The sequence below is a fragment of the Cebidichthys violaceus genome, unplaced genomic scaffold (genome assembly GCF_023349555.1).
Source record: "Cebidichthys violaceus isolate CVI_PGR_0920_01 unplaced genomic scaffold, fCebVio1.0.p SCAF_52, whole genome shotgun sequence".
Classification (NCBI taxonomy): domain Eukaryota; kingdom Metazoa; phylum Chordata; class Actinopteri; order Perciformes; family Stichaeidae; genus Cebidichthys; species Cebidichthys violaceus.
The window spans coordinates 1,470,075-1,491,505 of record NW_027176728.1 but is presented as its reverse complement, the minus strand read 5'-3'; the positions used below and the strand labels follow the sequence as shown (position 1 = coordinate 1,491,505).

General features: G+C 42.5%; 2 protein-coding genes across 8 annotated transcripts in view; one reads left to right on the top strand and one right to left on the bottom strand.

Annotated features, from left to right (window-relative positions):
- hdac5 (histone deacetylase 5) overlaps nt 1-10,774 on the bottom strand; it is a 49,673-nt gene extending 38,899 nt beyond the window's left edge. For 3 of the 6 annotated variants that reach the window (XM_068731526.1, XM_068731530.1, XM_068731531.1), the window contains exon 1: nt 5,504-5,804. The gene's annotated coding sequence lies outside the window, so the exon portion shown is untranslated. Of the gene's footprint in view, nt 1-5,224; nt 5,375-5,427; nt 5,805-10,701 lie in introns of those variants that run through there. The other 3 variants (XM_068731528.1, XM_068731527.1, XM_068731529.1) reach the window with 3 other exon arrangements.
- A 1,921-nt stretch (nt 10,775-12,695) lies between these two features.
- Nucleotides 12,696-21,396, top strand: cyb561 (cytochrome b561). Of its 2 annotated transcripts, none has more exons than XM_068731548.1 (6): nt 12,696-12,779; nt 13,627-13,834; nt 17,980-18,078; nt 18,530-18,633; nt 19,050-19,207; nt 19,339-21,396. In XM_068731548.1, exons 2-6 carry the CDS (start codon nt 13,630-13,632, stop codon nt 19,529-19,531), a joined length of 759 nt encoding a protein of 252 aa, XP_068587649.1. In that variant the 5' UTR covers nt 12,696-12,779; nt 13,627-13,629; the 3' UTR covers nt 19,532-21,396. The 2 variants fall into 2 exon arrangements, with proteins under 2 accessions (XP_068587649.1, XP_068587650.1); XM_068731549.1 differs by lacking the exon at nt 12,696-12,779 and adding an exon at nt 13,124-13,424.
- Nucleotides 21,397-21,431: the final 35 nt, after the last annotated feature.

Below are 21,431 nucleotides of genomic sequence, written 5' to 3'. Positions count from 1 at the left end.
GGAAAGTGAAAAAAATTAAATGAAATGAGAGAGAAGATATTAAAGCAGACTTGTTGCAACAGAGCTTCATAATTCTGGGTAGTTTGCTGACCAGGAAGCGTATTCCAAAAATAGAACCGGCTATCAGAACCGATCCGACACGTCCACACCAGGTTGCACACATCCGTGATTGGTTTGCAGAACGTGATGTAATATCGACAAGCTATGTCCCCGTTATGAACCATGATTTTAATGCGAGCACGGAGAAACTTTCGCCCCCTTCTGCCGATAAGTGTGTGTGTGTGTGTGTGTGTGTGTGTGTGTGTTGTACAATCTTCCTCAACAGGAAGTTCCTGCCATCGAGTCGGCAACGTACGTTAGCCTGAACAGGAAGAACTCCAGAGGAAACGAAGCAGATCGCACTAGGGCCGTGCCATCAATCCAATTTTTCGCCATCAAACGATCGTCGTGCCGTTTCGCAACGGCCGCTCTTGTCTTGCTTTGTGTTACAGAAAACCAGCCCAACCTTTCCTGTGGGTGTGGGAGGATCTCTCCCTATCTAAATGTTTCAAAAGTCAACGAAAAATGGGAATCGCAATACTGACCAGAAATGAGTTTTTGCTACGGTTAAAATTGGACGGTTATTGTCTTTAGTCTTTCTCCAAAGAAACAATTTCACAACTTCCTGAAGCCCAAGGTGACGGTGCCTTCAAATGCCTCGTCTTGTCCGAACAAAAGTCCGAAACCCGGAGACGCTTAGTTCATCTTCATAAACGACAAGGAAGAGGAGGAAATGTTTAAACATTTATTGGAGATTATTTTCTAGATCAATTGTTAGTTGTTTGCTCTATAAAATGTCATAAAATGGTAAAAAAAAATGTCAATCAGTGTTTCCTCAAATGTCTTTTTTTTTTGTCCATAACTCAAAGATATTCAGTTTATTGTCAAAAAGGAGTACAGAAACCTGAAGATATTCACATTTAAGAAGCTGGCATCAGACTTTTTTGTTCTCCTTCAAAAATGTATTAAAAACGATGAATCGATTATCAAAACAGTTTGTGATTAATTTAATAAGTGACAACTCATCGTTGCAGCTCTAAAGTTGGTCGACACAAAATAACCCACATCAAATTATATCAATTATTGATTTCGGGGATATTTCTGTCAGACAACACAATTGGGAGTCATTATCTTGGGCTCCAGGGAATCAAGACACTTTTATGAACCAAAATATGAATCGATTCCTCACTAATGCAAATACTCATCAAATGCAGCCCTGGTCTGGTTAGACCTCAAGGTAAATATCCTAAAATTGTAAACATTAAAGCACAATAAAAAGGTAACAGAAGCCAAACTGAAATCTAAAATCCCAAACAAAATCATAAACAATAAACGATTGCAACACTTCTGAGCTATAATAAGCCTGGGTCCAACTGGTCCGTCTATTTTGGGGCTCACCCCCCCCCTCGACTCCACAAAAAGAAGTCACAGGAAGTCCGTGTACCAACAGGCACACTTGGCCGTGCGCCGTGGCAACGGTGTCGGGGCAAAAGATAATGGGATGGAACGCTGCAGGTGAGTCTGTGCTTAGGTGATGGAGCTAAGTAGCGGTGACAACACACACCTGCTGGCCAATGGAACGCCATTAGCCTAATGACACACACACACACACACACACACACACACACACACACACACACACACACACACACACACACACACACACACAGAAAGCCTGTTTTAAAATAGAACACAGCAACACTTGAGACCATTTTGCAAAAAATAAATAAAACAAATCAAGAAATATAAATCTCTCACTCTCCCTGCTGCCTCCTCCTCCCCCTCCTCCTCTTCACACCGAAATGTCCCAAAATACCTGGCCCCTCCCATTCTGGAGAGGAGCAGGAAGTGCTGCCTGGCAACCGGGGAGCTGGCTGCCGTGGCAACGCTCCACCTGAACACCTCTTCCCTAAACAAACAGCGAGCGGGACGTGGAGCCGTAGTCGGCCTCTCAGCAGTATTTGTTTATAGTCTGTAGTCCTCGCTCGGTTTTTCCGACACACACACACACACACACACACACACACACACGCACACGCACACACACGCAGTAGCTGTCCTCACAGACGTGACATCAGGACTGCATGTGAACGATTACCGTTAGACAACGATCGGCAGAAAAATGTATCCACAACAGGAGTAGCAAGACGATAAGACAGCGGAGGAAAGCAGACATATTACTAAAGACTTTCTTCACTTGTCTTCCCCTTTATGAATTATTTAGATGATCATTACTGTTTAAATAATAATAAAAAAAACTAAATGTGGCCACTTGAGGGCAGCAGAAACAAAAAGTTTAAACATTTTGGGGAGGAATTTTTAAAAGGTAAATTAAGATTATATCAAATATAGACAAGTATAATAAATATGTAATCACACAGTAAAAGTATAATATACAAGTAAAAAAAAATATATAGGATATAGTCAGACTGAATGGTTAATATTGCACAGTGGATCGCACAGATTATTTATTATTTATATTATATTAAATATATTTATATTTATGCCCCTTCGCGAGAGAGAAGACTGTTCCTGCTGTATTAATGTTTTTAATTCATGCTGTATTAATGTTGTATGTTAATTTGAACTGGTTATGAAACAGTCTCAATGTAACACTGATGCCTCTATATGACCTAAGTCAACGAGACCGTCAGAGAGAGAGATTGGCCTTTTTCTACGTAGTTATTCTTCAGTCGAAATCGAGACGAAATCAAGCAGGTTTTCTAGAAAACGTCCTCAGCTTCACTCCATTTCTTCAGAACGTAAACACTTGAGCGCACAAATACAAACTCTCGCGAGAGTTTTGCACAAGACGGATCCTTTCTAGCCACAACCCGAAGGAAAAGCTAGCGAGTAGCATGTCAAGACTTTTTGTAAAACTGCTATTAACAAGCAAAAGAAATGTGACATATAACCCAGAATAGAATAGGTATCATGTAAAATCCAGACACTGGAGTTGAAAGTTGGTGGCATGGCCTTAAAGCTCTTACGTAACTAATGGAGTGACCCTTGACCCGCGAGGTTTGACCCCTGGGCTTTAGTAAAAACCTCTGTGCATGACAGAGCTGCAAATCCCTTTCCACCGCCCTTCCAACCAGAACAGATAATTCTGCCGGAATGAGTACTAAAACCCGGATACGAGTTCCCTCATCTCCAGGTCAAAGGGTTTTATATACATGCCTGAAATACGGTATGTGGCAAACACAAGCTTACGGGATTTTAACGTGTTGTTCTACAACATAAAATACGCCGGCAGATACCCCACTCGTGAATTTTTGAAGTTTGCCATGTCTTAAAAAAAAAAAAAAAAAAAAAAGGTCGCTATGGTAGTAACAGGTGGCGAAATCATCATCACCTCGCAAGATGCTAGTCCGCCTTTAGCTTAGCGGTGGTGGAGCGAAGTCACGTGACCATGGCGTGGTTTGTTTACATCCTTTCCTTTGTTTACAACGTCAGCTTTTCACTTCCGGCGATTGTATTCCAGCAAAACGCAGTAAAGAGGTGTTCATCCATCTTGGAGGACAGAGTGTGTAATTATCATAACATTTGTTTGCCACAGAGATTTCAACACGCTCTGTTAAAACAAAAGCACATGGTCCAAAGCACTGCGGTTCTTTTCATTCTATAGTAAAGTAAATTATGATCTAGAGTTTTTGTTTTATACGCACATGCTAAAATGTGCATCAATCAACGTGAAATAGGTGCAGCCACTGACTGGCACAAGGTGTTACCCAGACTAGGGACTTTCATCACTGTAAATACATTTGACACCGTAGGGTAATCATTACCCGAGAACAAACAATGTTTTTGGGTGGGTCGCGAGCCGACACGGTATTCACAGTGGCAACCATCCCCGGGGGAAAAGCTTCCTGACCGACTACGGGCGTCCATTTTTTCTGGAGGAAGTGAAATGTTAAAAAAAAAAAAAAAAAAAAAATCCCCTTGAGGCTGGCGACTTGCAGGATTCGCTGGGAGATTTCCCAAATTCCCCTTTTAGTGGCACGCCAGGAAATTTGAACAGCGACTATTTCATCGCCGTTTCTTCGCTTCGAAAGCCAAAAAAAAAAAAAAGAAAATGACAGACGTTGTCAAGTTACAGGTTTCGTTCTCATGCGCTATGGTGCCGTCAGGCAGTCAACATCTTTTGGAAGGAAGCTGCATCCTTACTACTACCATCCTTGAGCCCAAAAAACGTCAGTGACACTTATCTGTTAATGAAAATAAACACGCTCTACTCAAGGCTACAACTGCGGTTGAGGGGACGATTGTCTGTCGACGGAAGCCCCCTCGTTCCATTTCTACGGCTACAAGATAGTGTGGCAGCATTTTGCAGGATATTCTAAATCCAAGCGGCAAAGCGTACTTTGCACTGGCCAAATACAGCCGAGTCGTGATTGTAGATGTTTCAGCAGCAGCAGCAGCAGCAGCGGCGGCTGCAACTATACCTAACTTATTGGGGCCCATTTGCACCAGGCTGATTTATTGACAATTATAGACATCAAAAACAAATACTGGAGAGCCAGCTCTCCCTGTTGCTCTCCAATTCACTCTGCACATGCGTAGGCTGATCTCCAGGGCCACAACTGGCCCTCTGGCCTACCCAAGGTAGGTGGCATGTGTGCCAGGCAGCCGATAATAAAACAAGTTTGACAGCAACATGAACAACGCCGTGCAATATATACATTTCTAAACTCGTGTTAGCGAGCAAAAGTTTGCCATATTTCACGCTGAGCATCAACGCGATCATTTTCGGGACAGTGCAACTGCAAGCAGCCTCTGCAAAGTGCCAGATAGTTATAAGAGTGAGCAACGTACCCGGATGTCAGGTTCTATCTAATAAGGGGACCTCATTCATAAATGTAATTGCGGATTGGACAAGACAAGAGCGTGACATAATACTTACGTTGCACGTATATTTGCTTAATACTGGGTTGCGATACTCGCCACTGGTAGTAGCTGTTGTGTTGTTAGCTTGGTTGTACTACACCGGGTCACTGCTAGCTTGGAGACGTCCACTAACCATCCTGTGAGGGGTTAACTACTAACCGCTGTTTAACTTTTAATTGCTAGCTGTTAGTTGTGACGTTAGCTGCTAGCTGTGACGTAAACTCCCCCGGTCAAATAACTGCCAGAACACAGGCAACTGTTGCGTGAAAGCGAATGATGGCATGCCGTAAAGTGTTACCTGTTCAGTAACTTAGCTGGTCAGTTAGCTGTTGTGTCTGTCAGGTGCCCAGCGTGTGTCCTTTAGCTAGCCGTAAGTTAGCCGTGTGACAACTGTTTCTAAGTTCGCTGCTGTGTTGTAACCGTAGTGCAAGGCGATGGCTTAGAAAAAGCACCGAAAATGTCACCTTTCCCACTCTGCGACCGTTCCTTCGAAAGACAAACCTTTTAAAAAGGTGTCGGTATATCCCTTCGTGAACGGTCACACGCACACACGCACGGACGCACGCTCTCTCGGTACCGTGGATGTCGGTGGGTCCTCCTGCTGGAACGCGTATCGGCGCAGAGGTCGCTTCTTCCCCCGGCTTCGGTTCCTCCGCCGACGCTCGGTGTGTGTTCGCCCCCCGCCGTAGAGCTCCTCTGCGCTTTTATTTATACATTAAAACGTGGATACTTCAACGAGCAGGACGTGCTTCGCCTCCTATCGTTTTCACCTCCTCCATATTTACAGTCTGCCTCTCTTTTCCTCCCTCCCTCTCTCTCTCTTTCTCTCGCTCTCTCTCTCTCTCTCTCCCACCACCACCAACAACAACATTATTGACGTCTTCCTCCTGCCACGTGACCAGTCTGCTGGGGCTAAAAATAGACTCAATAGAAACCTACGGAGGCAGACAGACATGGCAGAGACAGACAGGCAGACATACTATCCGTTCAGTTTGTCTCCTACTTCACCTTACTTTCCCTTGTTTTCCTACTCATATTGCACTATATGCAGCTAGCCCAACTCAGGCTAGCTGCTCGCTGGGGGACCTGAAGGTAACATGAGGACCGCACACTGAAAGACCATCGCACAATGTGTTCATGTGAGTTGAGCGGTACAAGTATTGCTGAAGCAAGTCGTTTATTAGTCAACTGGTCAGTAAAAAGAAAATATTGTAATTCATATTTTTAATAATTAAGCAAAATGGCCAACATCACACTTCCCAGCCCCTCAGTTGTGACAGTCTTCTGCTTATCTCTGGGCTGGTTTGACATGTTTGCTCCTTTTAATGTATTTATATTTGAGTCACAGAGCCAAGCATCAGATTTTACGGAAAAAAATATAAATACCACGCAATCTTTGCAAAAAACCCCAGATGGTCATTTAACAACACTATGCTAATCTGAGGGTATTTTCAGAATCCTCGAAGTCTCTTTTAACCATCTGGATGAATAAATATTCCCTTGGATGCTAGAATGTAAAAGTAATATTGAGTGACTTAAAAGAGAGCTAGATCACAACCTGCCTCAGGGCTCCAGGCTCCTAGGGGCCTCCAAAACCCACAGGCTTACTGTGTGCAAATAATGTTATCACCTGACAAGAAGGGCCCAAAGAAGGAGCCTGTTTTACTATCCGATATTTAAGGTGCAAGACATGACATTGGGAGCACTTTGATTGCCTCTCAACGGCTCTCAACATGGCGACCCGTGAAGCCAGCGGCACGTAGCTTACGCTACTAACAGCGCAAACTACGGCGAACGTGCCAACGGAGGTTACAGTGTTTTATCTGCGGGGGAGCCGGAGGGTTGGCGCATACCCCTTCCACGACAACGCTGTCGGTCGCGGACGGCGTCGTCAGCTGTAACCGCCGTATGAGAGCAGAGCAGGGCGGCGGCCTCGAGGTTGCCAGTGGGGCATGCTAACATGCAGGAACCGGCGCTACAAGCGCCGCCAGCCTGCCTATTTCAACAAAGCAAGGAGAAGCTCGGATAAAAACACGGAGAGAAAGTGACTTCATTCTCTGCTCTGGTAGACTTTACTCCACTATATCTTTACGTTGATAATAGTTGCAACATTGGCTATGGAATATACTGCCAGTTGTTAAAGGACCAGTGTGTAGGATTTTGGTAGATCTATTGGCAGAAATGGAATATAATATTCATAACCATGTTTTCATTAGTGTATGATTACTTGAAACTAACAATCGAAATATCTCAATAACCATTGTTTGACTTGCCATGAAATTTGGCACGGACATTCACGTTCTCCACAGGATGAACCACAACGACATCGCCGATCCTCTGACGCTTCTGCTAGCGCCACCATCCGTCATTTGTGTTTTTAGTGAAATATCTCAACAACCATTGGTCGGCTTGCCATGAAATTTGGCACAGACATTCGTGTTCTCCGCAGGAAGAATCGTAATTACTACCTAATACTCAACCTACGGCGCCACCATGAGGTCAGACTCTCAGTTTCCTAGCATGTTAGCTCACTGACATTAGCATTTAGCTCAAGTGCAGCATCGCAGAGCTACTAGCATGGCTGTAGCTAGCTCTTAGTCTTATTTGACTTTACAATTTTAGCATTTCGGACACTCAGATGCTCCTGAATCTTAGCACGTTGTGTTATCTTTAGCAACTGTGCACCAAACAGTCTTTGCTACGTAAAAGAAAAATACAAATTACATTGTGAAACAGCAACATTGTGGAGTCCATAGCATAGCAGAACTGTGGTGGGACTTCGGCTTCATTTTAGAGTAAGTCTGTGATGTTTGTCAAAAATGATATATCTGGAACCATGATGCATACAAGTTAACTGTCAGAATTAACAGCGACAAGGTGTGAGGTGGGAAAAAGGGAAAAATCTCTCTTTTATTCATCGTTGTTTACAATTGAAGGAGAGGCGAGGAGAGGAGCTATAAATATCTCCACTCTTAGCACAAAGTGACTGCGGAGGAGGTGGAGGGAATAGAAAAGATGGAGATTGGGAAAATGAGGGAGGAGAGAAGGTAAGAGAATGCGACAGAGCGGGGGGGGGGGGTGTTGGAGGAAAGATGGAGAGAAAAACGGAGAGAGATGGAGGGAAGGAAGGATGGGGAAAGAGGGCAAAAAAATGAAGGAAGAGAAACAGAAGAAGAGCAGGGATGTATTCTGCATGAACAGAGGAAGAGAACAAGGTAGAAAACGACGGAGAGAGGGCTGGAGGTGGAATGAAAGGGAGAGTGAGAGACAGAAATAGATAGAAAGAGAGAAAGAAAGCTATTCTGGTAATGATGTTGTTGCCATGGAGACGCTGCTCTCAGTCAGACTACTCCATAGGTGCCTCGTGGGTATTTTTAAAAGCACGTCACTGATTGGCGGAGGCCTTTTGAAAACGGAGCACTATTGATTGGTTGACATAGGTGACGGTCAAAGGTCAACCCATTGCATCCCATTACCCTCATCTCCTCCCTTCTACTTCCTCCTTCCATTGCTTGTGGATCTCTGTCTCAATTCACATGAAGCTAAAAAAAATGAAATGATGACCAATGACAAAACACACGCGTTGAACGTTACACCTATACGCGCTGTGTTCTGTGTTCTGTTTAAAGAGCAAGAGACCTTTGTTTTCTTTTACATAAATATCTGTTAAAGTCATATCTAGCTTCCAAAACACGACGGCGATGGAGTCTGTGGTCCACCGAATGCATTCGCGGCATAACAAAGTTGGCGTCCGTGGCGACATTCCCAGAGAAAAGGCGACACCGTTTTGGAATCTCTGGGAAATGAGATCCCCCAAAAACGCGCCTGCAGTTGCCGCTTTTTCGCCACAGAAGAGAGCGAAACAAAGATGTTCTCGATTGTAACTTTAAAAGGGGCCATGCTCAGTGTTTTGGTCACACTTCATGACACAGCTGGCGATTCACAGCGTAGACATTTACAGCGTTTTTCATCGTCGTGTGAATCAGAATGGTCCTTTTAAATGAAGGTACTGCGGATCAAGGGAGTAACATTTGGGAATTTTAGGGGATAGGAGAAATGAGTTGTATTTAAGTATTTTAATAATTACTGGAGTAGACATGTAGCCATGTATTTGGGAAAAGAAGCAAACGGGTTTTTTTTTACCTAATTGCAGTGACTAAAAGTCCTCTACTTTAGCCGCTAACGGTTGCTAACTGATCTGAATTGTTCAGCCGTTTGCGTTACCTGTTCAAACTTTGTGACCGAGCTTCTTGGAAGTGACGGACACTTGTGGACACAAATGGGGAAAAAAAATGAATGCAACGATATATAAAGTATTGGCATGCGTTGTGTAGCATATTGGTCGGAACACACGTCTAAAACAATTCAGATCAATTAGCAGCCAGTAGCGGCTAAAGTACAGGACTTAAAGTCACCACACGGGGTGTTTCATAGATACTTTTAGTGTATTTGTAACCTTTGGGTACATACTGGTCAACAGAGCTTTACATTTGACATCCTGAGGTACCTCTTAAGTAACTATGCTATAACATATTCCACAGTTGTTAGTAAAACCTTGGGTAGCTGTGACAACCCATACTCCAGAGATGTATTATGCCTTTTAGATTCATTCTGAATAATGAGTTGACAAATGATGTCTATACTTTTGAAAATTGCCTCCTCCGAAGAAAAAGTTTTAAAAACCCACCGCACTCTATCGACCTCACAACAACACCAAACGACCAAACAGCTAACGTTAGCGGGTATCTGGGGAACAAAATGGAAATTGAAATGGAAATTCACTAAATTGTATACCGTTTTGGTTCCTTCAAGACGGCAACCTCCGGTTCTGCCGAGTGAAGCCGATGAGGAAGTGTCTTAAAACCTGCATTCTCTCTAGTGTCCACCAGGGGGCGACTCCTCTGGTTGTATAGAAGTCCAGTCTAAAATGACTCTACTTCTCTCTTGATTTATTCCCTCAGTAAACATTGTAAACATGAGTTTATGGTCTCAATCTCTAGTTTCAAGTCTTCTTCAATACAGCATGATGTTCACTTAGTACATTATGGTCCATTTAGAGTCAAACAGACCATAAAGCAGGGGATGCTTGGTGACGGCCGTAATCCAAGATGGCGACGGCGAAATCGAATGAACTAGATGCTTAAAAAACGTCAGTCCACAAACCACTTCTTATACACAGTCTGTGGTTCTATCCTGGAGGCAGTGTTTCTGTCATTGTGACCTCATGCTGCACCAGTGGGAGGGAAATAAATCTCAGACGGACAGAGTCCAAAACCCACACAGGTAGAAATGTGTCAAGTCACATTTAGAGACTTGATAAGAGAGAGAGAGAGAGTAGGGTGAACGAATAACATGTCAATATGTAGAACACACACGCAGCAAAAGGAGCAGCGGTGAGTCAGCCTCCTGCTGTGAGTCACAGGAGGAATCAGAGATGTCAGACAGAGAAAGCGTGCACACACACATGCATGCACACAGACACACACAAGCACACGCATGCACACAAACACACACACGTGGTCACAAGTTTTCGGACATTAATGAAGATAACCTTGACAACTGTTCTCCTTCCACCTATGGAGTTACAGTACGAGTGTAAGGCTTTACACACACACACACACACACACACACACACACACACACACACACACACACACACACACTGAGCTCCCCGTCCCCCCACATTCTAAAATCTGTAACACACAAATCCATTTTTCCCCAAACGCGCTTCTTCCGACACATTCTCAGGAATCCAACAGCAGCGGCACACGTTACCTGCGCGGGCTTTAGACGAGCATCTGGATCATTTCTCCATCGTCCTGCGTTGAACCTCGAGTCCCCCAACGGGTCCCCGGACCCCAGGGTGAACACCGCTGATCCCACGCTGCTGCTGCTGCTGCTGCTGCTGCTGCTGCTGCTGCTGCTACTGCTGCTGCTGCTGCACTGAATGGCTGCACTTCACGCTGCTCTCGGAGCGAGTTGTCCGAGACCACAGCGCCCCCAAGAGGAGAGGAAGGGAGGATGCTGGGATGCTGTCATGGGATGCTGGGATGCTGTTACCCCAACTGCCCTCACAGAGAGCCACAAAAACATATTCCACATCAAAACTTCCCTCACTGTTTTTACTGATTTTTTTTATGGTGTGAGAGTATCTGGAATGCAAGCCTACATTTACATTTTATTTTTAATATTTTAACAATGACTATGTCCATTGTGAGCAGTAGTTGATGTTCTTTTTGCTGTATATCTCTGTATAATGCATCAAATTGTATGTATTCAAATGTGTGTTTATTATATGTAGTCCCTGTCAAATAACACCATTTGGACTTGTTTACTGATAGGCTCAGTGGTTATTGTGCAGATTCAGATTTAACAAACGCAAGACAGCATATAGCAAATCAAATGTGATGCATGGCAGTTTAATGAGCTGAGAAAAACAGTGAAAACTTGCCGTGTGGAGAAAATTGTTCTTCCGGAGGCAAAAATATACAGTTGACATCAACTGTATAAGCAACATATCAGCATCGCTTCCTAAATATGTCATACAGCACCAAACGATATGCTGTGGTGTAGAATTTCAGGAAAATCCGGAGGGACTGAAACTCCTGTCAGCATGTGCACAAAAGTTATTTTAAGGGGAAAAAAATGAAAGCAGCATCTTAAAACTTATTGTTAGTCACGTTAATCAGTCTGCTTTGATTATCCGGCTCCTTACAGGCTTTACAATTCAACGGAGAATAAATGGAAACAGGAGGATTTGGTAATGAGCATTAGTAGTACTATCGGTGGAGGTATAGTGATAGTGAGAGTAGCAGTAGTAATAGTCGTGGTATTCAAACAGATCCTATAGGATGGACTCGATGCCTCTTTTATGGACATTTTTTAGTGTCCATAAAAATATACATATATAAATGAGTAAAAAATATATTTATATATGTATATTTTAATATACATATATAATATATTTATATATATAATCTGCAAAATATATCTAAATTATATTTTCTTAAAGATTTTAGAAGAAAAAAAATGCATATAATTATACTGTATATATATTGTTTTAAAAAATCATATAATTTAAAAAAAAAAGAATGATTCCCCATGCCTGTGTCGGTGGTCTCGTGAGCCTGGCTGCAGTGACAGTATTGGTGGCTGAGGAGGTGTTGGATAAACGGTGTCTTTGGCAACATATTCACTCGGCCGCTGATTGTCCTCCTCTAGTGAGCAGCCACGACTCACTGACACTCCCATCACTCCTTTTGCTCTCCACAGTCTCATCTCCCCCCCCCCCCCCCCCCTCCCCCCCATCCCCTCCCATCCAGCGTTGTCAAGGCAACAACCCTTTACGCTGGGAGCCGTTAGTCATCAATCCACGTAGCCTAACCCCCCCCCCCCCCCCCTTCTCGATGTTATTTTGACGTTTCATCACGAGTCGGACTCAAGGGCCCTTGGTCATTATTACATTTATTTATCATATATATATGATTTTCACTGCAACAAAGTCATTGTTTATAAGTCATTGTTCATTATTATTATAGCCTTATACGTTGAAAAGGCTATAATAACAATAAACACAATATAATGAATAATATTGTAATATAATAATATAAATAAATAATAATAGCAATAGCAGTAGACTGTATAACGCTGCACTTTAATGACAAAGTGCAGCGTTATACAGTGTTAGTCCCGCTGTCACATGGGTTGGGCTTGTTTAGGAAGGCATCCAAAACACACTAACAAACGCGCGCGCCTGCACGCACGCACAGTCTTGCACGGTGAGAGGGAGAAGGAAGGCGGATCTGCAGATCGAAACAGCTACGACTTCCTCGGCAGAGCAGAGACACAGCGCAGTAAGTACCTCACACCTTATTATTCCTACTCGTTTACCCATGTTTAGTTCTAATGGAACTACCGTCACGAGTTCAACGACAGAGTCAAATTAAAGTGACAGGTAACAGGTGACGGCGTATGGCTTGTAATGTCACTGTCATTTTTTTCCCTTTAATAACCCGTTCTCGTGTGGTTGCATTCATTATCATTATCATTATAATAACGACTTTTCCATCGGGCTGTGCCGTGGGGTGTTTGCCACCAGAAGCTTACTGCGATGATGTGGCGAGCCGGACGGGTGTCTGCTCGGTTTTGGGTCATTTCTGCCCGAGTCCCCGTGTAACTCCCGTCAGAGAGGTGCGACACTTCCTGCCGCGTTATCTCGACGACGCGTTTGTATTGTCGGACTTTTCGGCTGCTGGAAAACGAGATAAAAGTAGCGTGCGTGTGTGTGTGTGTGTGTGTGTGTGTGTGTGTGTGTGTGTGTGTTTCTCCCCTCAATAGTTTTATTTTGAAGGGGCTCTGCGCTTTGTATTTCACTGTAAATGACGTAGTCCGAAAATAATTGTGAAATTGTTTTCTGCGGTGAAGTAGCCGTGGGCCTAATTATACTTTTTGGAATTTGTTACTTGTGACATCCAGTCAAACTTGATCTGGAGTTGAAAGTAAGTACTTACTGTCATTCTCAGTAGGCTTGGCTTCTTCTACTTAACTCTCATTAAAAGAGGAAGGTAAAAAACAAAACAATTAATATCTAATTATCTGCTAAAGTAACTGGATTACTCCAGCCTTAGCTTCATAATTCAATATATTGTACATTATTATTATTATTATTTTAAATAGATAGTAACCTTCCTTCTTTTTCAGATCATGGATGAAACGGCCCCGCGTCCTGCTCGCTCTGTGTTCCCGTGGCTGGTGGGAGCGTCGCAGGTGGTGGGTCTGGCGGCGGTGGTGCTGACCGGCGTGTGGATGGGCCACTTCCAAGGCGGCTTCGCCTGGGACGGCTCGGCGCGGGAGTTTAACCTGCACCCTCTGTGCATGGTGCTGGGGCTGGTCTTCCTGCAGGGCGACGGTGAGTCGGCCACCCATCGGCGCGACCGCTGTCGCTCCGTGAGGAAAATGTAGAGTTAGGTGAAGTTACCTAGGTCTGCTAGATTGTGTCGAGAGTGCCACATGGGGTATGATTTTGATCCTGTTTCATCATCTCATCATTTATTTTCTTAACATCTTTAAGGATATCTTTCATTACAGGGCTGCTAACTTTTCAATGTAGTTCGGAGCAAGCAAGAAGCCAATGCAGAAGTGCCATAAACTTGCATTCTTTCTAATGGCCAGCAGGGGGCGACTCCTCTAGTCGCAAAAAAGTGTGATTGTATAGAAATCTAGTCTAAAATGACTCTACTTCTCTCTTGATTTATTCCCTCAGTAAACATTGTAAACATGAGTTTATGGTCTCAATCTCTAGTTTACAGTCTTCTTCAATACAGCATGATGTTCATTTAGTACATTATGGTCCATTTAGAGTTAAATACGCAATAAAGCAGGGGATGCTTTAGGGCGGGGCTACCTTGTGATTGACAGTTCGCTACCACTGCGTTATCCAGTTTGGGTGTTTTCTGTGGATTCCTCTCACAAGTTTCAGTTTGTAGTCATGGTTAGGCCACGTAATTGAGTGAAACTGGAAGCAGAGGTCAGCTTTACGTGGACGCTGTAGTCACTCCGTTGGTGTGTGTCTGTGCTAGTGAGTGTCCGCATGTGTGTCTTAGCCTCGGGCGCCGTGTTGCTGACCTGTTGCATTAAGCTAACGCTACCCAGACATCCATCAGTCCCCAACCCCCACCCAGCAAGTTTGATCTAAACAGAGATAAGCAGAAATGGTTTGAATCATTGAACATGCCAGTTTTGTGTGTGTGTGTGTGTGTGTGTGTGTGTGTGTGTTTATGGGACGTATCCAGTGAAGCGTTGACAAGAGTGGCCCATCCGGGAATGGAACCGACAGGCCCAGGAAGAGCCAGTCAGCAAACTGAGCAGCCTCTTCTTCAGCTTGAGAGCTAAAGGGGTCCAGAGGAGCATGTATGCTAACATATGCTAACGTTAACAATACAACCACATCACAAATTAGAGGTCCTAGTTTCGATGGTTATTTGCGTGATTATTTTTTAAAAATTTAGCATACATGCTAAAAGACCATTAAAGACTATTTGGACCTTTTAGGTTTGTGGTCAATCTGACAGAAACGATTTATAATATGTAAAAACAACGGGAACTCTGAAAAGCAGAGGACAAAGCCCGAGAGTCCAAAATGGAGGAAGCTATCGTATATCTCATTAGCAGTGTTTAACCTTCTCTTGTCTCAGTATAAACTGCTACAGTTCTGAGACGATAAAAAAAAAAAGTCTTTTGAAAAACAAAATGAGTGAACTCATTGTTCCCTTCAGGACCGAGCTAACAAGCGTGCTAACTGACAATTAGCAACAGTTAGCAAACTTGTGAGCTTTAAAATCTTTCTTCAGTAGTTCTCAACTGAATGAAGTGACGTAAAGTCGTGAAAACAAAAGAGACAGACAGAGAAAATAGGAAGTAACGCGACGTGAGCGGAGGAAATTCACTGTGCCACTTCCTGGTGTGACCAGGCAATTTAAGCACCATTTATCAGCTATAACACCATGAAGACTGTCCAAAAGTGTGCTTTCACAATTAGCCTATTGATTCTTGCCCCTCTATATTTCTTTCTCTTTGAGAACTTGGAACATGTGAGAGGAAACTGTAACTCAGCTAAGTTATGATCTGTCTCATGATGCACACTGCGGCGACGTCTGCGGTCCCGGATATAAAGACAAAGCGAGACGTCGCCATCTTTCCTGCTCTCCGCTTCGCGCCTGCAGCCCTTGGGTACTTTTGCTAATGACAGTAACCAGATTAGTTCAACTGGTTCACAGCTGTCTGTTGCAGAGCTGGATTGCATTAGTGCGATAAAAGCGAAAAGGTCAGCTGGACATTAGTCGGGGACAAGGCGGGTTATTGAAATACCCTGGGGGGGTCCTAACACACACTCAGAAAAATACACCTCAAAGCTGATTCCCTGTGATTAAGTCTGTGTTTGTTGCTTTCCTCAGGCCACTTCCACACTAATGTGGATACGTTTGACAGTATATATACGCACTTAATCAGCATCTCTGGCCTCTTAAAATATAGAGTACTGCAGGAGTGATACTCACCATGGAGCACTTCAGGTTCCGTCGTCTCAAAGTCAATGGGTTTTTGGATAGATGCCTGAAATAATGTCTGTGGTTTACACAAGCCAAAGCGATTTTAATGTTTTGTTCCAAAAACATTAATTTCAACAGTATATGAGCTTTCAAGTGTCTCAAAAAAGATGGTGGCTAACAAGTGGTTTGTGGTCAATGTGACAGAAAAGGTTCATAATATGTAAACACTGCTAAAAAGCTAACATATATCTCATTAGCAGTGTCGCAACTTTGTTTAACCTTCTCTTGTCGCAGTATAAACTGCTACAGTTCTGAGCGAACAAGCTTCCTTGCTGACAGTTAGCAACAGAAAACAAGAAAAGGTAGTTCTCAATTGAATGAAGTTATGTACGTACAGTCCTGAAGACAAAGCGGACAGAGAAAATAGAAAGAGGCTCGATTGTTAGCGTGGTTAGCGGTTAGCTTGCCAGATAAATTTAGCAAGCAAGCTTAAGAGATTTTAATGTTTTGCTCTCAGACATAAACTACAACAGTACATACCCGTCTTGTGAATTTTTAAGCTTTTAGGTGTCTTAGAAAAGACAGTTGCTAACAAGTGGCCAAACGTCACCACCCCGACTAGTCCGCCTTCACAGCCTAACGTTAGCTTTCTACTTCTGCAGATTGCATTCACTCTCCAAAAAATCATAACAGTGGTGTTCATTTGTGAAGATTATGTTGCTGGAGAAAATGTGAGTATCATAAACATTTGTTGGCCACAGAGGTTATTTTCTGCAATGATCCGATGGAAAAATCCCATTGGCTTTTTGTTGAGAGAACTAACTTCCTGGGTTAGCCTTCAGAAGTACGTCACGCCTGCAGCTTTTTTTTTTTATTTTAACACCTGAATCATGAAGAGTGGACGTGGCTAAAAGATTATTTTCTAAAAGACCTCACATATAAATGTCATGTGATCATTTCTTTTTCGAATCAGATACACTGCAGTCATCATGCTCGCTCTGAAAGCACTGAATCACATTCAAAACTGCCTAAAGCTGCTTAGTAGCTTAAATAAAGGATTTTGAAAAGAACACAATTAGCAATTGTGTTCAGTTTAACCTTTTGCTCCAAATTAAAGAAAATGTCTCAAAAGGCTCGCTTACTGCACACAATGCATGCATGCTCTCTGTAGGCACATCTTTGCACCTTTTATATGTGCTGTAATCACATAATGTTCTTATATGTTCATGTCTCATTCATTGTTATAGCGCATAGCTTGCATATTTACTAGAAATATATATATATATATAGACAGTGGCTCTGCAAACTTTCATGTTCAGTTAAGTTGCTTTTACTAATTTAAAGAGGTTCTTTATACAGTGTTTCCTTCTGCTGCTCTTTATATATTTTTATCATTTTTTCTTGTTTGTCATTTTGATAATTTCTTGGCCTCATACATAACTTTTGTTAAGCTATTTACTCGATATGTCCTGAAACAATTGCATTAAGATACTGATCATATGTTGAGGATATTGTGGATGTTATACTCTTTACTTGATAGTTTTCACTTGGAGTATTGACTTGATATTTTGTGTGATATTAGTCCATTCACTTAATTTTCCCTTCATAGTAATTGATTACATATTCCCAGTCTGATTAAACTTATTTGTTGGTGATTAAAATCACTCTTTTGCATTCCCCCTATAATCTTGTATTAAGAAACTTTATTATTTATAATTATTGTCTGTATTACTACAGTTTCTGACATGTACTGTGTCACATTTGAATCTTTTTAAAAAAATCAATTATTGATATGTTAATTGTTTTGGTTCCCCTCTTTGATTGGTTGTTAAAGCCTGGGGCTTTTGTATAAAGATGTGTCGTTTCACATTGTGAATTCGATGGCTCACGAAGGGTCGATACTGAAACGCTGCGTCTCACATAAAAGCAGTGCTGACGGTGTTTTCTGAAGACAAAGTTCATTGAATTATTGGTAAATTCACCTCTCTATTTCTCCCCCTCTCTGCAGCCATCCTGGTCTACAGAGTATTTCGAAATGAGGCCAAGAGGAACGTTAAGATGCTTCATGGCATCATTCACCTGCTGGCCCTCATCATCAGCATCATAGGTAAGAGAGAGCTGTACGAAATATGACAAATTTATGAGAAGCAAATCTCTAATATTGTCTGAGATTATAAAGGCATTAATCTGCCAGAAAAAATCTCTGAGATTAAAATCCTAAATTTATGTGAAAAGTAGTGTTTTTTCCGTTGTGTTGATCCAACCTTGCAAAGTAAAGCAATATGGTTCCTTGACAAAAAAATTCTTTAGATGTTTTATTAATAATTAGTCTTTTTTCTTGTAAATGTATGAATTTATAATCTCAGATTTCTGATTTTCTCTTAGAATATCTTCCCCCTCCCCAAGCTCTGTAATTTAAAAAAAACTACAAAGGTTCTAATGCGGCATAGTAGAAATGTGCGTCTGTGAATGTTAAGAAGCTAATAACAGAGTGTATTTCTGTGTGAGAGAGAGAGAAAAAGATTCCTTAATCATTGTTTCTCCCCGTCTGTGTGTAGGTTTTGTAGCTGTGTTTGACTCCCACAGAGCAGCCAAGATCCCGGACATGTACTCTCTACACAGCTGGTGTGGCATGGCTACGTTGGTCTTATTTTGCATACAGGTACACACACACACACACACAGTCATGTTTCCATCACTTTAGAGGACATTACATTGACTTGCATTCATTTCCTGGAGACTTTCCCCAACCATAACCATAACGGCTACTTGCCTTGTTCTAAACCTTACCCTAACCTTACACCAAGTCTTGACCCTAAAATATCATGATTTACATTGTTGGGACTTGCATTTTGTCCCCAAAAAGAAAACAAGTCCCCACAATGTTGTTGTGTCAATAGGTCCCCACAACGTAAGTAATACGAACCCCCAAACACACACACACACACACACACACACACACACACACACACACACACACACACACACACACACACACACACACACACACACAGCTCAAGTGTAATGTGGATTAAAACAGTAACAACTATCTTTTCATCCCTCCATTTCCCCCCACAGTGGGTGATGGGTTTGATGTTCTTCCTGTTTCCTGTTGCGTCGTCATGGTTACGAGCCTCGTACCTCCCCATCCATGGGTTCTGCGGTCTGATGCTGCTGGTTATGGCGATAGGGAGCAGCCTGCTCGGCATCACGGAGAAACTCCTCTTCAGCATCATGTATGTGTCTTCAATCGTTTCATTCTAAAACAATATATATGTATATTCGTCTCTGAGAATTCTACCATCACACGACACGACGAAGGTGAACGTGGTTTCCTCATTGTGTCCGTCTCTCTCCGTGGACCCAGGTCAACCTACTCTCTGTTCACCCCAGAGGGGGTGCTGGCCAACGTCTTGGGGCTCCTGCTGCTGCTCTTCGGGGTGCTGCTGTGCTACCTCACCACCAGGGAGGAGTACCGGCGTCCGCCGAACCCAGAGGAGGAGTCTCTGTCCATCCACTTCAAGACCCTGACCGAGGGCGGGTCGCCCACCACGCCTTAAACCTTAGGGTGACGTCTTGACCCCCCCCCTCCCCCCTCCCCCCTCCCCCCTCATCTTGATACAGTGTGCTGCCAACAGACTAGCTAGTGTTGCAAGTCTCTGTTATTACCTAGTTACTGAAAAGAAAAGTTTTTAAAAGTTTAGGTTTGGTTCCGTGAAGTCAATACAACCACGGACAAGCTTTAATCCTAACCCGACCCAACAGACCCAAAATGATTTATTTGCACTTGATTTATTTTATTTCAGAATTAATAAAATAAGACTATAAATGTAAAGGCACAATGCAGTAAAAAGAAAATAGCATCGCAACAAATCAGATTTAAATATATGATATTTAACAGAGGAATAGCAAGGGGTCTGACGCCTCCTCACTTCGTATATCTCAATCGGGAACCCAAGAAGCCCAGACTTACCAATCACAGTTCCTAGTTGAGCCCCAATGTGTAGCTACATTATTGAGGAGGCGCCGTGCCTACAGCTGCCACGCAGAAGTATAAATATATAAAAAGAGTGCCTGGAGCTCAGAAACTGTTTGTCCTGGAGGTACTGCTTTTGCTCCTACGGTATCTTCGGTAGTATCTCTACTGTGGACTGAATGTTTTCGCAGTCCCAACAAAATCGACAGAGCGATGGTAGGAGTTTAACATTCATTCATATCATATTGATTATTTAAGTTTATCAGTGTAATACTTTCAATCCAGGACCTTCAGTATTTTAAGGAAGCCCTGCGAGGCAAATGAGAAAAATAAGGTTTTCTTTGTCAGTCTCTTGTGGCCAAAACGAGTATTACAACACTCACACACTAATCTAGACAAAAGTCCCTTCAACTCATCCGCCAAAACTTTTTTTTTTTCACCTGTTTCACAAATGAAAAAAAAACAGAAGTTAAACTTTGAAAAATTATCCTGGCAAATCCTTTTTTTTCCCACTTGTTCTTAAGTCATAAAAACATAGGAAATGGATCACCAGAAAATCACTTACTTGCCTCTCAGGGCTTCTGTAGTATTTGGATCAAGTAGCTCCTGAAGAATCAGGTGTGCCAAATGTTGTATATCGAGCATCCTCGGCACAGCGATGTCTTTTTCCGCTGAATTAGGTTGTTGCTCGAGTGTGCACTGGTGGGCCGTGTCGTCTGGGTAAATATAAGTATCTCATTGGAGGACGAAAAAAGCTCTGATGCGGATATCCCCGCTTTTGTACAATTTTTGTTATACACCAGAAGTCAAAACTGATGTCAAACATCACAATTTGGAACCACTCACATCTGCCATCTTGATTTTCCCAATTTTTTAATAAGTCACGGAGCATAATAATATTTATTAGTACCTTAGTAAAACAAGCTTTTTGGAATATCATTTACATCACACTACAACACTATTTCTTGATCTCGAAAAACAAAAGTCTGTCCTCTCATTTGATTTTTCCCACGGTATCTATATCCGCCCCAGATCCAAGTGAAGTCAGTACAGTTTGTCCACAACACAAGACGCATAAGCTAAATATATTCCATTCGTCCATTAGTAAGCCGTTTGTATTTAAATGGACTGCCAAGTCAATATCTGTACAGTGTGTATTCAGTTGTATGTGATAAGAGTTTAATTACTTGATGCACTTGGACCTAAGGATGTTAAATTCATATCTTTACAGTGTTTATCCACATTAAATAGAACATGTATCTACAGGTTGTTGTTGTTTTTTTGGCTTGAGTTCAGGACTCCGCACTAGTGCCTAATGCAAAGCTCTCACTTAACTTTGCTGAATGTTTTCTGTCTAATGTACTTCTCGACAGTGTCATCTTTGAAAGGGAAGTCTTAATGAAATGTAATGTAACCTGAAGTAAATAAATATGTGTGTAGCGGCTTGAAGTGTTTTGGTCCAGTTGTGTTTTTCACCCGACTTA